The sequence below is a fragment of the Hyposmocoma kahamanoa genome, unplaced genomic scaffold, assembly GCF_003589595.1.
Source record: "Hyposmocoma kahamanoa isolate Upper Pololo Valley unplaced genomic scaffold, ASM358959v1 119, whole genome shotgun sequence".
In the NCBI taxonomy this organism is placed as follows: Eukaryota; Metazoa; Arthropoda; class Insecta; order Lepidoptera; family Cosmopterigidae; genus Hyposmocoma; species Hyposmocoma kahamanoa.
Window position 1 is genome coordinate 3423314 of NW_020653409.1, and position 18469 is coordinate 3441782.

The following is an 18469-nucleotide window of genomic DNA, read 5'->3' on the forward strand; positions in this document are numbered from 1 at the left end:
CGCGCCGCAGGCCGAGCCCGACTCGTATTCGATAAAACCGATTCTCCATCGAAAGCGCTGGGCCCCTACATGCACAGAATCAATATGTTAGAGAGACAAAGCTAGTCCTCTAGATCGGTAAAGTCGGGTCCCTAGATAGATAATGTCGTCCCATATTAAACAAAGCCCGTCCACTAATTCAACAGCACTGGGTATCTAAATTGACAGAGTCAATATGTTGGAGACACTAAGCCAGTCCTCTAGATCGGCAGAGCCGAACACGGGTATAGATGATGTCGGTCCCATATTCAATGAAGGATATACAGCACTGAACCCCTAAACTGACTGAGCCAATATGTTAGAGATAGAGTCAGGCCAGTAGAGCGACAAAGTCGGGCCCCTATATAGGTAATGTCAGTTCCTTATTCACCAAAGCCAGTCCTCTAAGTCGACAGCGCTGGACCTCTAAATTCACAGAGTCAATTATGCTGGAAATTAAGTCCCAGTGCTCTAGATGGACAGTGGTGGGACTCATAGTCAGTATCCTAGATAGACAGTGGACAGAGTCAGTGCTTTAGATAAACAGAATCAGTTTCTTGGCTCACCAAAGTATATTTTATGCAGTATGTCAGTGGTGAAACAGCCGCGCTGACGAGCAAGCAAAGCGAGACTGCATATACAGCGCAACGTATGCTGACGCGTCAGAGTAGAGTTGTCGTCAACCAAAGCTACCACCAAAGGCACCACCTGCTCTAGCAACGGTTCCAAGGATTCCTTTGTAGGGAAAAGATTCACTTCCTGAAATACAAAGTATAAATAATTTAACTGGCGTATTGCACGGATTTTTCAACATGCCATCCCACAGCGTACTGACGTCACGCCTATTCGTAGATGGATCTTATTACCTTGTCGTTCTTATCACCGTCCCCACCACAATCGATCATTTTCATTTTCTGTTCGCTATCGGGGTTGTCTTGCAGCGCTGCGCAGAGGCAGGCCACGGCCGCGGTGCGAATCGCTTCGGCAGTGCGGCCCGGGGACCAGATCAGGTTCGGCATTATTACTTCTGCAAAATTGGTTTGTTTACTTGAGCAGTCATCATTCCTACACCTAGTTGAAAAAATGTTCCGTGATTCTAATTATTACACCCGACCTCATCGAAACCAAATTCGAGAAAGCATGTTCCTGCCCTTTACCACATCGAAGCTAAACTAGACATTTTCTTTTTTTTTTAATGGGATTTATGGAAGGTGGTCATCGTCGCCCATGGATATCTACAACACCAAAAAAAACGACCTATGCGACGTCAGCCTTCCAGAGCCCTCTTGACTCGCTTTTTGATGAAACCCATGTCATAATCAAAGGAAATACTTCAGGTGGAAGACCATTGCACATCTTACAGTTTAGAGGAAGGGACGAACGTGACGCTGGCGTGGTGTTACAATGCCAATAGAACTAGTACGACAGGGCGCGTCTTGCGCGAGAGTGACGTAAAGCGCGCGATACTGCTCGATATGCTCGCGGGAGAGATCTCGCGTTTTATGTCACCCTGGCATCAATGATGTCGGAATGTTCTTAGCTTTTATCTCTTCGAAACTAAACATGAGACATGTTACTGTGCTTTACCTATATCGAAGCTAAAAGCATACAACTGACATGATACTTAAAATACTCGCTTTTATTTTAATAAATAGCCTTTGTTTAAGTAAATACATTAAATGAATGTAAAAATAATACCAAATAAATGTTTATTTGTGAGAAATGAGAGAAAAAACATTTTTTTTTTCAAAATTTTATAATTAATTTTTTAAATGGTGCAAAGGTTACTTTATTACGCTACAGCTACAGGTATATCGAAGATTTCGATAATTTAATTAATAAATATGTAATACTGGTATTTATTCTTAAAGTATGAATTTTAATCATAGATAAGGAATTAACATGTCAGGGTTATTAATTTTTGAAACTTATAATTAATGATATGACAAAAGTTTTTTGAAATTTTCTACAATATCTATATTTATATTGCATTTGAATTATAATTGTGTGTTTTGTTTCTGAACGATGTCATTTATACATTGTACATACGTCAGAAAAATAAACCTATAAGAGAGAACTTTCGCTTCAAAAATCACATACACTAACAATCTATCGACTTTACCTCATCTCTATGACAAGCGTCAAATGAAGTGTCACAGGGATCATCCTAGTTTGCGTCTAGTATAGTTGTTCACTACTATCTGAGCAAAACAAAGCTAAAGTATCCCCGTATGCAAAGCATGAAATATGTATTAAGCTAAAGTGTCCCCTTATGCAAAGCGTGAAATGTGAATTAAGCTAAAGTGTCCCGTTATGCAAAGCATGAAATATGAATTAAGCTAAAGTATCCCCTCACGCAAAGCATGAAACATGAATTAATCTAAATTGTCCCCTTATGCATAGCAGATATGAATTACGCTAAAGGGTCCCCTTATGCAAAACATGAAATATGAATTACCGCAACAAACAATTATTGGACTTTTGGGTAATGTTGGCCAACTTGCGCCAGTCAAGAGGACAGCACAAAAAAAAGTCGAGGTATTTTACAGACATACTACCTTCAATAACAATCTTCAAAAACGCCTCCAACTTATCAGTATCGCACTTCGAAAAATTGCTTCGCCGTTCAGCAAGTACAGTAGACAGTACTGTGAAGATCTTCAGCTTGACCTCAGGGTCCACTTTAGGGGTGCCCAAGCATTCTTTGAGGAGTGGTGCAATAAGGTGCAATTGAGCTCCCATTGCGTATCCTAGAATAAATCATTGAAGGAGTATTAACTTACTGTGAAAGAAAAAATAGAGAGATTGTAACACATTATTTGATTGTAATTCGGGAGTTAATCATGTATAAAAACATATATTTATTACCTCGACGTTACGCACGCATTTCAACGTCCACGGTCTCGAAGAGACTGAAGAGGCAGGTGTCAACATCTTCTAGCTGTGCGAGTTTTTCTATCCACCCGCTTGGTGTTCATTATTTATTTGTGCACAAAGGTTCTTACGGTGACCCTTCGAGACCGTGAACGTTGCAATATGTCCGAAACGTAGAGGCAAATAAAATGCTTTATACAAAATTAAGTCCCGAATATAAAATCAAATAATGAGATAGAGAGAGCAAGACAGAAGAAATATAGTTCATAATCAAAGGCATTAAAAATAAGAACAGCTAATTTGATTTGGCGCTTGAAGTTAGACAGTCACCACACTTATCGACAGGGACTCGCATTAAACCAACCAGGAAAAGCTTTATGTCCATGAACATAAGAGCGAAAACGACATTGTGTGTTTCGCATCGATTCATACGACACGGGTCGACGAATTTCTGGCGAATTTAAGATTACGTGCGTACGCATCTGGGTGTCTATGTGACGAAGGGCCACGAGGACGCCCAAACGGTTGCATCAATGGTTGCATCGCCCAAATAACCGCGTCGACGCCCGAACGACTTCGAAGCTGCAAAGACCACATTTCGTACCCCTCGATCCGAGACAATAGCTGAACAGCGGTGCCGAAGCCCGTACGGCCGCGTCAAAACGACCACGTCTACGCTCGAACGGCTGCGACGACAACCGAACGGCCACGTCAACGGTGAATCGGCATAATGCGATAAGCCGATTCCGCGTCGATAAGTTTGGTGACTCCCTTACCAAAATAATATCAAACCAGTCAATTGAGGTATTTACGCGTAACAACAAAAATTACGGAGTTCAACGTTGTGTGTGCAAATTACTAACGCGATCCCAGTTTTCCCAACCCCTGATATTTTACGTAAGTGCAGTTCACCTGAATGTAACAGCACACACTCAAGCAGACATAGGTCCGGGGTGAGCAATGTCCAGGTGAGAGCATCGCTGGTAATATCAGCTAATATGCGCCGAATGTATTTCTCATACAGACTGGTGGTAGACTTCCCCGTCTTTTCATGGTAACGTAGCTTATCCAGATTCGCTGAAATCATGGAATAAACTACTTTCAGATGAATAATTGGCATGGCATATTTTGGTTTTGAAAGCAAAAGGATTTGGGCGAAAGGACCATCATCATCTTTTTAACCTAAAGACGTCTACTGCTGGACGTATTCCTAACCCAAAGATCACCATGATTAACGGTTTTGCGCTCCTCGAATCCAGCGGATTTGCGCAACCTTGACCAGGTCGAAACTAGTAGGAACAAAAGCAAGAAAAAGGTACAAATTTCACTAGTCTTATTTATATATAAGTAACGTTACACTTAGTAGCAATGTCACACGATGTTAAGCGTGATATGCAAGACGGAAGTATGCCTTTGTCTTGTATGATTGAATGATTCTTAAGATATCTTTATTTAGTTGAATTTGTGTGCATTGCCCTAATAAAAATAACGTATGAATTCATGGAAGAGGTCACACCAGGAGACGAGGCCAGGTAGAACCGGTCACAAACTTGTGAAAGAGCTCGTCAAGGTTTTATAATAAAATATATTATTTTCTTAAAAGACCGCCGGTTCACTTGAAATCGAAATACCAAATTGCATTAGATAATTATTGCAGTAATTAATTTAAAATATCAGTTTCCAATAAATATAAGACCAAAAGGGCTCGTGAAAATAAGTTCGTACCTACAACCTAAGGCTATGAATTACCATGGGCGGAGGCTAAATAAATATGTAGTATCTCGTATATATAATATATGGGGTTAAGAAAAAGTGAGAAAAAGTCTTACAATTAGTAAGCAAATTATAAAAGTTAAAATAAAAAAGGCGCTACTGAATCAAATTCTGATTTGAGAACTGCATTTCTTATATATTATTGTAATTGTTATTGTTGTTTTGTTAAATAAGTAAGTTTGACCTACATGAGAAGTACCTTCTCACTGCTAGTTATAAGTATAACTTTCATTGTGTAAGAGCGTGCTTGCCAACAAACTGTTTCCAGTTTGGCGGGAGATTGACTTGTGTACTGACTGTTGTGTGACTTGTGCTAAGCAATAGGTACTGTGAACATTGCAGCGTTCCTTTTAAAGACTAAAAGTTAAAGGGTAAGGGTGCGTACAGATCTGGCGAATGCGCCGCGAACGCACGCGCATTGAACACGTGCTGCATTACCTATTTCTACCGCCAAGCAGTAATGTGAGCATTACTGTGTTTCGGTTTGGAAGACTTGTCGACTTAGGTCTTAGGGCGACAGCGACAGTGGCAGTGTCCCTCAAAACTTTGCGATTTAAAGCTTGAGTGGTATTGGGGGTGATTCACGTAATCAAACCGTTACGATATCGTAGCGATTTAGTCGTTGAACTGCTTTTTCGTATTCGACTGTGACAGTGAACGTCAACGAGTCCAATTTTAAAGTCGTTCGATCCAAATGTCGTTAAAGTATATTCTGGTATATGTATCGAACTTAAATCGACTCTAAACGACGAGTCGAGTACGTATTCTGCTAAAATTTTGATAGTTCTTTCAATAGACTTTCGACGACTAAATGTCAAATTTCACAATCCAAGATTTCGTTCATTAGTCGTTACATTTCGATTCTACTCATATCAACGTTCGTTCAAGTGATACGTGAATACCCATTTTGGACAGGACTTCCATCTAACAACTACGTAACTTCAACGATATTTTGATAGCTTGAACTTACGTGAATCGCAACTACAGCAATAGCTATGGACAGGCGTGTCGCTTTGCACCAGGCGCACGACTTGTTCGCCCTGTCACTTGGTGTAATAATAATAACAATAGATCGCACTACGTAATGCACGTGTAAAGCTCGCAAGCCTTTCGCAAACAGGCGTATTTGCGGCGCATTCGCCAGATCTGTACGCACCCTAAAGGCGATGAAATTACAGGGACATAGGACTTGCCAACTTTATGTCTCAGGGTGACGGACGCAGTGGCAGTGCTTGGTGTGTAGCTGAGTTATGGATAGGCGTGGTTACTTGCCACCAGGTCCACTACTTGTTCATCTCGTCATTTGATATCATACAAATGTTAATTACTTGTACAGTTCAGAGCACACAAGCTCGACACTTGGACCGTTCTTAACATAAACGACATACAGAATTTAAAGTTTCAAGCTTGACATACTCTTGACCTTGATCCTATACTATGGTACCACAGTAAGGATGTTTATAAGGCCTCGTCTTAGTGTGAATACCTCGTTATTTCTATGTAATTTTTCAGTACGAAGATGAAATGTGGTGTAAAATGTTGTAAACGCAATAAAATTTTGTAGTTTAGCCTTTTAATTAGTTAAATTATACTTCTTTCAGATACTATATTATTTTAATAATATTTTTGAGCAAGTAGTTTATAAGTTTTTCTTTAACAAAAATCTATGTGAAAACGCGTATGGGAGGTTTTCACTCTAAGGCGATAATAACTATCAGAGCACCCAGACCAGCTAAAAAATCATTCTTCGGGGTAACGAGACTATTATTCACAGTCTAGATAAAAAGTACTTACAGTAAGCATAAAATTGTATTTTTTCGTCAACAGGCATGGCGTAAACGGTGAAACAGATGATGAACATCTCCTCTGCGACCGGTTGTATGCCCTCGCGGCATAGGTCTAACAATGCTTCCGCCACTTCCATCATGTGCCTTTGATATTTTGCCTACAAAAAAAATAGTTAATTTTTTATTTAATTAATAAGTATTAGACAACATTACATACGTTGCTTAGATCCTAAAGTAAGTAAATAAAGCAATTGTGTTATGGAAATTGGAAACAACGACGGTACCACAACCACCAGTGACCACGTTTGGTTTGTTTGAAAAAACAAATACTTATACGCGATTTAGAACCGAAAAACTAGTTTCATTTCCTGTAATAAACATTAAAGTTATGTCTAAGACCATCCACATTAACTGGGAAAGTTTATCAAATATACCTAATAACCATCTCGATTAATTAAACTTCATATACAAAAAAAACCGATTTATGTCAATTCATCAGTATGCGAAAACACAGATACGCAGACTTCAAACTTAGAACCAATGGTCGGTTGTACGTATATAGATACATGTATAGCTATAAGGAGCTACATAGAGTTGTTAAAACCACAAAATATTAATTAATTGCTGTTTCGAATTACCAAAGCAGAGAATAAAAAAGTAACAATGGTCACTCTCCGCCCCTCCGTAGTTTTAGACACCACACCACGTCCCGCAAATTGACGGAACAGCACAGCTATCAGCGAGGCATTCGCTAACAACCGGTCGACTATTTGCCGTTCCGTCAATGTGACCGTGAATATGCGGAGCTAAAGACGGAGAGTGACCATTCCCTTTTCTTTGTTATTCTCTGCTTTGGTAAAATGTCAGGCATCTACTGCATTCTTTTACATGGCACATTTTACATAGTGAAAAGCTCATCCAGGAAAGTACTGCCACCTTACCTATTTCTACCGCCAAGCAGTAATGTGAGCATACTGCATTCCGGTTTTGAAGGTTAAGGGTGCTGGTGAAATTACAGGCACTGGGACTTTTCTACTTATGTCTCAGGGTATTGGGCGAAGAGACAGTGCACCTCAGATCTTTGCGATTTAAAACTCTGAGTGGCACCGCAACTGTTATGGACAGGTGTGTCGTTTACCATCAGGTGCACGACTTGTTCGTACCTTCACTTAGTATCATAAAAAAAAATTTGAATTCCTTTAAAATCCAACTTCGACTCCCTAGGTCAGTAGCTTTGTAGTAAAACCATTTCTGGAATCCCTAATAATTCGAAAAATAAATTAAGTAATTAATATTTGGTGGTTTTAACACCTCTATGTCGCTCCTTGTAGCTATATCTATACATGTATCTAAATGTGGAACACCTTTTTCCGACCATTGCTTATACTCTTTTTGCGTAGGGTAATAAATAATATTCATCATCAACATGACTCATTACACGTCTCACTGCTGTATCTCACGATAACTTATATCTTTTTATAACTTAGAACCATCGAAGACGATTCACAACCCTTGGCAAACGTGTAAACTCCCCAACTCGCAGTCAGCCAGCGTGTCAGACTATGGCCTAGCCTAAACCTTTTCCCTGAAGAGATTATAATGGGCTGAATATAATGATGAACTAATATAACTCCCTACGAAATGATAAGAACGAACACAAATACGTGGCTCAATATTGGTCAGAAAAAACGTAGAATTCGAAAGCCTTCTCCAAAAAGAAAAACAATATCCACTCACCTTTCTAACCCGACACATGTCAGGGTCAGACAGCTGCTTACAGATCTCTCCCATTGCCAACTCCTGCACCAGATGGGCTTGGGAACCCTTGATAACGTTGGCAAGCACCAAAAGCGCACTCCACGAGTCCAATTCAGCTTCTAGCAAGGGCCACCATGTGTGCGGTATAATGAAGTAGCCCAACAATTCTGCTGCCCGTTTTATCTGGCATTAAAAAAAACATTAAACATTGTGTTTCCGACAAGTGGTGTGTCCTCTCAGCGGCCTTAAGTAGCTTTGTAAATTTAAGATAAGTGTCAGATGGTAGTAAATTGTTTTGATTGCCGCCGCCCCGCCGCCTTCCTCGCTACGCCGTGTAGCCGCGATACGATCGATTGATACGATCGCGCTGTTAGTAATACATTGCGTAACGAAATAATAATTTCAAAACAGAAAATATTCAGCTTGCGTTTCCGGGAAAAATTTCCTGTGATTTTCAAATATGAATGATGGCCTGAATCCACTGTTTTGGTTGTCGGCAACCTGTCACTTCCACCCTGTATCATTTATATTATATAAATGTATAAGCGTGACGAAAATTCAGTCGATAGTCGATAGAATATTTATCGACTGCAATCACTAGCTGCTCGCAAGCGGGCAACACTTGTATAATGAACCGTCATTTTACTCCGTCTTCAAAAAAGACAGACGATAAGTACTTACCTTGAGAGTTATAACGTCACTTAATACATAGGTATTACACGGGTATACATAAGATTATTCTATTCCCAGTAAATTACCTCAACAACGACACGTGCGTCATCATCGGCGGCGCCGCGATGTAGCGCTCGCACTATGGTAGGCGCATGCTGTGTACATCCGTCTTCACCATTAAGAAGAAGCCAACATAGTAGTTGAGATACACGAAGACGTGTGTCAGCTTGCCAACCCTCCATCTCTGAACAAAGAATCATTGTAATCTTGCCCAGCCACTCTTTATAGCTAGATAAGCCAATACGGGAACGTGATCCTATCCAATACTAACGACAAGATTAATGTCTATTACAAGAGATGACAAGAAAAAATAAAATTCAATTTATCTTCCCCTATCATTAATGATAAATATTGCATATAGTTTTTCAAATATTATAATTGTTTTAAGACTACGTTGCATTTAAGTCCGCCTAAGATCCTAAGGACAAGGAAATGGCTGAAAAACAGAGCTATCTACGACAACAGAGGTTCCAGGCAGCACAAGCTGAGACACCACCTTTTGCTTTCTGATACGTTTGACATACCGTTTATTTTTTGGCTTAATATATTATTTATGTCCAAAAAAGTGTCATTGTGGCAGTAAAGAATTTTTGTATTTGTATTTAAATAATTATAACTTTGTTTACTAAAAAAGCGACCTGAAAAATTACATCTGTCATCTGTAACAGAAAGGGGAAAGTGTAAAGAAATGCAATAAACCGAGTTCATCCTCCGAATTAACCACACCTAGAAGTTTAATATTTTCTTCATTTCAATGGGACTTCTACTGAAGTACCCCCTTTCCAACAAAAAAATCATCAAAATCTGTTCACAAAACTCGAAGTAAACGCGTAACATCCACACCAAAAAAATACAAGTCGAATTGAGAACCTGCTCCTTGTTTTAAAGTCGGTTAAAAAATATTACCTCGCCATATAGCTGGAGCGATTTTTCCAATATTAGTCTGAACTAGGGTCCGACATCCAAGATTCGGTCGTTTCAAGTCAGGAGGGTAGTGTGAAGGATGATCCTTGAGGAAGTCGGTTTTCTTTTTGAGATCTTCTTCGTTCTCCTCCATATATTGCAAACCAACGTCGTTCCAAAGTTTTGTTGCTGTTTCTCTGATATCATCCATTACGTCACTTAAGCTACAAAATTTTGATATTGGAATATTAGGTAAACGAAAGCCGTTCGTTACAAATATCTTATAAGCTAATGCTTTGATTTTTTATCATAATGCACATGCATGCATCATCACATCACAACGGCAGAATTAGACAACATGGTAGTACCCAACAGACTGTTACATAGGATCTCATTGAAAAGTAAAAATAGAATATAGTCAAATTTCTTCAGCTTGAATAGACATCTGGATATTCTTCTTTGAACAAGTTGGTGGTCTAGTGTGGAAATTGGAAATAGGTCAGCTTCTTCTTTTTCTTGTCGTACCTGTACTATAATGCTTGCCAGCGTTGTGAAAGGACTTGTCAATTACCGTAAGATACCTCGCCGATTGTGGTCCAAGATACGCCAGACGTAAATAAAAAAATAATGGTACGTAGTTTCCTTCCGTGGACTCAAGGTCAGCAAGATCAGCTACCCTGACCGTTATATTTACAGAATCCTATAATATAGGTCTTATAAGATTGTCTAAAAATTGTGAAGGTATCTCAATTGGCATTGACAAATTTTGAAATGGTACTACAGCTTTTACAAAACTATTCATGACATACCGTCCTAAGTGGTAAGGAACAAAAGTCTTTATGAGGCCTAACAAGTGTGCCAGAAGTAGTCAAAATAAATATAAATATTAGACATCACATACGTTGCTTTGATCCCAAAGTAACTAAAGCACTTGTGTTATGAAAATCGGAAACAACAACGGTATCACAATCATCCAGACCCAAGATCATATACAAAAGTTAGTTTTCACATGACCCGACCGTGGATCGAACCGAAAAGTAGCAGTAGAGCTCCTTGTGAAAGAGTTCGCCCAGAGAAGTACTGCCACCTTACCTCTTTCTGCCGCCAAGCAGAAATGTCAGCATTACTAAGCTCCGGTTTTGAGGGTGCTGGTGAAATTATAGGCACGTGAGACTTGTCAACTTGTCTCAAAATGACAGGCTCAGTGGCAGCCACCCTCATATATCTTTGCGATTTAAAGCTCTTGAGTGGCACTGCAACTGTTATGGACAGGCGTGTAACTTACCACCAGTCACACGACTTGTTCGTCTCTTCACTTGGTATTATATAAAAAAAATCCAAACCCAGACTATCTACGAAAGTTAGTTTCTCTATTGACCCGATCGGGGATCGAAACAGGGACCTCAGAAATGGCGACAGCATGAAAAGCACGCATTTCGTAGCAATATCCAATAAAATCAATAATTCTAGGCATTATACGAGAATGGTTGGAAATGTACCTGGTAAGCAATAGAGGAATCATGCGATGCCAGAAAGAGTATCGATCACGATAGTTAAGCATCCAGTTGCCAACTTCGACAGTCACCTGCATGCGAACGTGTGCGTTTTCGTCGAACAGTTTTTCGGCCATTGGCGTGATAGACTTCTCTAAGCATTTGTAATCGCCTGCCATGACTATTGCGCCTGGAAATTTAGAAATATTTAAAATTAAACTATTTTATCCGAATCAAAATCGTGTTTATTTGTTTATTCTAATTAGCCAACGTTTCGGACTTTACAGGCTGACCTAATGGCGACACTTCACATGGCTACTTGTATTCGCTATGGTGTTTGATGTACTTGGGAAAAATATTTGACGTACCTACAGACAAACATACAGATAGGTACTGACAAAAATGACCACATGTCACACATGCCAAAAGAAGTTAAATTAATGAATACCATAGTGTGGACGGTTTGCTCGAGAAACCGACCAGCGCGCGGTAACGCGAGTTTGGTTGCTGTATTTGTCGAATACTTATGCTAATACACATGCTACACATACTGATGTTTGCCAAATATATCAAATTCGCAAATACAAATAGCCATGTGAAGTGCCACCACAAAAACAAATATACGCTATTTAGATCTGGAAAACGTTTTATTTCCAATGTGTAGCAATCGCTAAAACGAAAGAACTCGGAAAAAAATTTGCGAAAGTTAAGTATGTATAATATTGAGCAGTGTTATTTCTTTTTAAGTTGAATGTTGCTATAAAACAGGACTCCTAAATTGACTTAATTATACTTGGTGGTTATTAGATACCTGCCTACTGACAACTAACAAAAAGATAGATAGATACTTTACTGCTCACACAACAAGAACAAAAACAGTACATAGACAGCTCAAAACTATTGTGCGCAAAGGCGGCCTTATCGCTAAGAGTGATCTCTTCCAGACAACCTTTGAAATATAGGCCAGCAAATCAGAGCAGGATACGTAGTGTGCCAAAGTAAAATTTTAATTGTATACAGAGATAGACAAAAATTAACATTAATAATATTATTTTATTTATTTATTTATTTTTCATTAATCATTAATAATAATTAACGAATAATAAAGAAATAAACTAAAAAAATTTAGTTCTGTGTGACTTGCTATATGGAACCAGGGATGTTGAGAATAAATGCTTCCGCATCCACGGACAATCAGCATAAATCAAAATATTTACATCCGCATTCATTGATGCTGAAATTCATTGCATATGCTCGAATTGTGACATGACTTAAAAGGCATGCTGGAGCTGAAAGCTTTTTCATGTAGACAGATTCAGTAAGGATGGACATTTTTGTTTAAATACATAATATCAGCATCTGCATCCACTGATGTGTAAAAAAACTGCATCAGCAAAAACCCTGATAGGAACTTATGAAATACAATATCTGTATGACCGATTATCTTACCCATAGTTTTAATAGACGCAACTCTAACTCTAAAATGTTGGTGAGCATAGTTCGACAGCACCGGTTTCACATAGCTCTCTGATTGGAACTGAAACTCTCTTGGCACAATTTTAGTCAGAGCTATAACGCATTCACAAGCTTCCAGCTTTACTTTAGGATACGGATCAGTTACCGTTTTCGTTAGAATGTTAGTGAAATCATTTATAAATGGACTAAGGAGGTGGGGCACTTTATATTTCTTTAATATTAAGTGGACTAATTCAATCAGTTTCAAACGAATCTCCTCGGAATCTTCGATGATCTCTGGACAACCAATACGTCGGACTATGACAGGCAGTATATAGGTGAGGTAGTAGTCATTCAGGGGCAACTTGCCGATGAAATTCATTATAATTTTGGCGGCGCACTCTCTACATGCCTCCGCAGAGTCAGAGAAGCTTTTTAGTACATAAGGGTAGACTTCAGGAAAAATCATAGTGAGGTCGCAATCGTCATTAGTTGGGTTCTCGAATATCTCATCGTTTATGCTCTGCAGAGCCTGTTTTCTGGCCATTTTCGATTCACTCTGTAACGTGATAATGTATTGTTCTAACGCCGCTTTGGGATTATCCTTTAACTTTGGTTTAGTTTCTGCCATTCTTAGGTACAGTTTTAAGTAGTATTCACAGGTAAAAGGCAACGTTTTATGGACTAAATTGGACCAATTGCACCAAACGACCTGTTATTGATAAACAAAGTCATGTTTCCATAGCAACTGACAGCTGGCTGGAAGTTTTTTTTTTGACACCTACATCGTAAAAAAGCTTAGAGGATAGATAAAATAAAGGAAAAAAAATGTAAATTACAAATCGTTTCAAGACTCCATCCACATTTTCGATAATGGTATAACTTCTTTAACAAAAATATTTTATAAAAACGGTAAACGGTGTTTCAAATAAATCAGGTGAAATAAAACTTAGAAAAATTACTTTCCATGACAGCGTTTGCGCGAAACGGAACGGGCTACTGACGTGCACCAATCACAGCTCGCCAAGTACATCTGTCAACGTTTTCATTTTCCATGAATGGACGGTATCCTTCTACAAATTCAATTTCATCCCAAATTTACGTAAGTTGTGAGCCTGAGCGGACTGTTAAATTTAGCACCCCATTTCACTGAATAAAACTGCTCAAAATGTGTAAATTAAATGTGTTTCATTTACTATTTGCGGCGGTATTGCTGCACGTAGCGGCAGCGTTGAAAGAAGGCGAATGTGAAGTCTGCGTGAAGACATTGGATAAATTTGCGGCCACGTTATCCGACAATGTGAAAAAGGACCACAAGTTGATCGAGTCTGAATTCAAGAAGTTTTGCAAAGGTACGAAGAACAAAGAGAACAGATTTTGTTACTACTTGGGTGGTTTGGAGGAATCAGCAACCGGCATTCTGGGGGAGATGTCCAAACCGCTGAGCTGGTCCATGCCATCGGACAAAATATGTGAAAAACTACGAAAAAAGGACGCGCAAATTTGCGATTTGAGGTTCGACAAACAGATTGACCTGAATAACGTTGATTTGAAAAAACTAAAAGTACGTGACCTGAAGAAGATCCTCAACGACTGGGACGAAGTTTGCGATGGTTGCATCGAGAAGACAGACTTCATCAACAGAATAGAAGAGCTAAAACCTAAATACATGGGCAGTAGCAGATCTGACTTGTAGAAATGTTGTTTACAATAGGTAAGTTGTCATTGTTTTTGTACATTCACTATCAATTCATCATTTAAATTTGCTAGAAACTTCTAGATAAAATCACAATGTGCTCTTAATGTTTATCGGTTATACTAACTTGTGTTTAATAGTATTGATACAAATGCAGGTCTTTGTAAGTAACTAAAAATATCTAAATAATATGTCAGATACTTGCCACACAAAATGTATTCTGTACAATATTCCTTATTAGGCATATTTAATGTACTTCTTTTTTTTATGTAGGTATGTGGGAATGGGCATAAAATTAGTTACTAAGAGCAAATCAAGCTTGACACTGGACTGTGCTAGCTTAAAGAGTTGAATTTAAATCTTGATTTGTGCTTGACTCTGTACATATTAAATTTGTTATATGAAATTAACAGTAAAAATAAATCTGTGATATATTAAAATTGAAATCTAGTCTAACAAATAATGCAACATACAAACATTTTATGCCCTTTTCTCCACTGAGGTAGACCGAGACTACTGACCACAAATGTTTTCCAAAACACAAGTTTTAGTGTTGTTAATTATTTAGACTTAAAATAATAAGATTGTATCATCCTAACATTATCCATTCTCAAACACATAAATATGAGTATGTATTATATATAATACCAATTGCTAGGAGATAAACATTTACTAATATTTCATTTCTCAACATATGCTGCTGTTCAAGAATATTCAATCTAAACAAAATAGTTAATTCTATTTCTTACTGTACAGCATTACTTGAAATGTCTCATGGCAACATGGGTCAGTATAATGATTCATACCCTTAATGTGATGGACATGTTTCAAACTTTTTTATACCATGGGACTTGTCAATTTATGATTCACGGTGATGGGTGTTGTGCAATACCTCTCAGATCTTTGTTATTTAAAGCTCTGAGCGGCAGTGCAACTGTTATGGACAGGCTTGTCGCTTACCACCAGGCGCACGGCTCATTTGTCCCATAACTTGGTATCTTAAAAGAACCGTGTTCCTGATAAATCAATTGTGTTTGAGATAGATGAGAATATTATAGAAAGCCATCTTTAATAGCAGTACACTTAACTAAGAAAAAAACTTTAAACCAACATTTTTGTTTCAGATAATTTCACATAAGAACTTTACCATGTGATAGACCATAGGCCGGTTAAGTGTGCTGTGCAACCGGACAATTAATTTATTGCATTTCAAGTGGATGGAGTGAGTCAAGTGAATGTATGTGTAATAAATTATTGTAACTTAAGTAAATAAATAATTTTTCCAATGATATATTGTTTCATCTTTTTTAATTTTTGTTTGCTCTAGCCCTGTACTGATGTTTTTTTAAGCTTGTTTTAAACACTATATATTTCCTAAAGATAAACTCAAAAAAAAACTAATATTAACAGCTACAAAATCTATTCATTCTTCCCATTACATTAAAACAAATTCCCTGATCTACTGATTATTACTAAATATCATGGTGCTCATTTTATTTTTTGTGAAATGACTTCACTAGTTTGTCATAACCAATGGTCAGAAAAAGGTATTCCACATACATAGATACATGTAGGAGCTAGTAGGAGCGATAGTGTTGTTAAAATCACCAAATATTAATTAATTACTTTCTCGAATTAGGGATTCCAAAAATGGTTTTACTACAACATAGGACAAAACTACTGACCTAGGAAGTCGAAGTTGGATTTTAATGTTGTTCTAGTGGTGGCATGTAAAAGAACTTACTCCCAACCTCAGACGCTGTCGCATTAGTGACATATTGAAATACTATTTTAATTATTTATACAGGTGTCATTGTATATTATTTTGAACCGAATGACATCAAAAAGACCTCACTAATTTTATCATTTTAGTAAAGCTGAAACTGCATGGAATTTCAAAAAATAGTACTAATATGAAAAATGTATAGGTAGTTCAATTTTGAGGCAGACCTACACATATTTATTATCCTATAGTAATAACTAGTCCATTTACAATTACATTAGACAATCATATTTATTGTTATACCTATTTCAAAGGCATTTTTTGTCCTAACAAACAGGTTGTCTATGATATTTACTATATGGAAGATGATCTAAGAATAAAAATATTTACAAAAGAAATCAACAAACATCAAAGACAAATGAATTGAAGGTGATTGTTTTAAGAAATCATTCATAACATTAAATGTTGAAATCAGTACACAAACAGGTAAACACAATGTGCAACGTCATAAACGTACAGCCAATTTTGTAAGAATATAATGTTCAATACCAAATAAACTAACAATATATAATAAATAAAACATGATACTCAGATTCACTAGTACAGTTTTATTTGCAAAGCTGTTCACCTCAAACACTAATGGTACATAATCACTTCAATTCATAACAATAAATATGCATAACGGCTGCAATAAGTGACCTTGATTGAAACTCTGGATTACTTGTTAGTGGTACTTGTAGTTCCTGTGGTGCTCTGTAATAAAAGAAAAAACTAAGTAAATTTTAGTAATGAAACCAATTAAACAAATTGAGAACTATGTCTCTCGAAGATCATCTCAAGAATTTTTAACACTTCTCAAATAAATCATGACTGTCACACAAAATACAAAGAATCAACACGAAATGATACAAAATTTTTTGGTAGTATAATAGAAGTTCAGACAATGTCAAGAGCAAATCTTCAAATAAAAAACAATGGCAATGCTTCTAGATTTTAAACATTAAGGCCACAAATTCGGAACTACAGCACAGACAGCGGAGCGTTCAAGGTTTGCATGTACATTTATGCGCAAATCTTGAACGCACCACCCTTCCGAACTTGTGGCATTTACTTTATCTCTAGGTCCCAATCCTACATTCTTTTTGGGCCAGCATTGAAAATGTCAATCAGATGTACCATAGTATAATAATATACATATAACAGTTCAGTGAATCACGGCTTTAGAGTCAAGGTCTGTGGCAATTTTTACTTAATATTTGAGTACATTATCATGAAATATTCAATTTTATTTTTGCCACAGAAAACACTAAACCCGAGAATAACCCATGTATGCATCTCACAGTTTAGTTTAGGGATAGTGTGGACATTTGGAACAAAATCTGATAAAATTTTGATTCAAATTTCATTTGGTTTCAATAAATGGATTTCTTGTATTGTGTTCAAATCTGTGCAACTGAAACATATTATTAAACTGAATTTAACAGTTGCTATTCAGGTTGAAAAATTAATCATGGAAACATACAAAAACTACAATTTAAAAAATCTCCAAATATACCTGCAGTAATAGCTCTAAGAAAATAAAGCAATGCTAAAAAGAATTTGCTTGCTATAAACTGTTAGTATATGATTACTACTCTGGCTTGGATACTTACTCATCTTGCCATAATTGATAGCATAGAAGAATGCCATTGATCCAACCACAAGCTGGAAGAATGGCGCCATGCCCACTCTCTTAGGTTGCACGTACTTGTGTTGCCATCTCCAGAAAGCTACCAAACCAAATAACAATTTAAGTTCTTATTAACTGCCACAAATAAATATAACCTCAAAAATTCATTATATCGACACTACCTCGGCTGCAAGCACCAGCTACAGCCGCTGGGGTCTTGTTTCTACGCCCAAACCAGGAACCAATCTCGCTAATCTTCAACTGACTGAAAGGTGTATCAGCTGAAAACGAAAAATAAAATTACATAACCGAACTTTGTAAAGTACAAGGGCAAAAATTTAAGACCAACATTTTCGGCCAATTACTTACGCTTTCCATAATAACGAGCCGGGTCATATGGTCCATGCACTGCTGGATTGTATTCTTTGGGATAATCACCGAAAGCCATCGTTCCGAGGCGTTTTTATCGAATTTTCTTGAACAGAAGGAATTTGGTAACTCCTGCTGTCAAAATTAAACCAGAGACAAATCTTATTTCTTCTTTGTATATTGCTTCACTCCGGAAATTAAACTATTCTCTTTAAAATG

General features: G+C 37.5%; 3 protein-coding genes across 3 annotated transcripts; 1 reads left to right on the forward strand and 2 right to left on the reverse strand.

The window, feature by feature from the left end:
- Positions 1 to 566: 566 nt before the first annotated feature.
- On the reverse strand, positions 567 to 13484 carry LOC113240027 (dynein assembly factor 5, axonemal). Its single transcript, XM_026477228.1, has 10 exons — positions 12788 to 13484; positions 11345 to 11528; positions 9849 to 10069; positions 8969 to 9126; positions 8190 to 8393; positions 6460 to 6610; positions 3805 to 3969; positions 2577 to 2768; positions 885 to 1045; positions 567 to 777 (listed from the first exon to the last, which is right to left on the reverse strand). Exons 1-10 carry the CDS (start codon positions 13422 to 13424, stop codon positions 568 to 570), a joined length of 2283 nt encoding a protein of 760 aa, XP_026333013.1. The 5' UTR covers positions 13425 to 13484; the 3' UTR covers position 567.
- A 392-nt stretch (positions 13485 to 13876) lies between these two features.
- On the forward strand, positions 13877 to 15755 carry LOC113240028 (mesencephalic astrocyte-derived neurotrophic factor homolog). The gene is made up of 2 exons (XM_026477229.1): positions 13877 to 14507; positions 15614 to 15755. The coding sequence occupies exon 1, from the start codon at positions 13962 to 13964 to the stop codon at positions 14487 to 14489; it is 528 nt and encodes a 175-aa protein (XP_026333014.1). The 5' UTR covers positions 13877 to 13961; the 3' UTR covers positions 14490 to 14507; positions 15614 to 15755.
- Positions 15756 to 16800: 1045 nt separating this feature from the next.
- LOC113240044 (putative ATP synthase subunit f, mitochondrial) lies at positions 16801 to 18397 on the reverse strand. The gene is made up of 4 exons (XM_026477248.1): positions 18251 to 18397; positions 18064 to 18162; positions 17865 to 17981; positions 16801 to 16965 (listed from the first exon to the last, which is right to left on the reverse strand). Exons 1-4 carry the CDS (start codon positions 18327 to 18329, stop codon positions 16937 to 16939), a joined length of 324 nt encoding a protein of 107 aa, XP_026333033.1. The 5' UTR covers positions 18330 to 18397; the 3' UTR covers positions 16801 to 16936.
- Between the last annotated feature and the right edge of the window lie 72 nt (positions 18398 to 18469).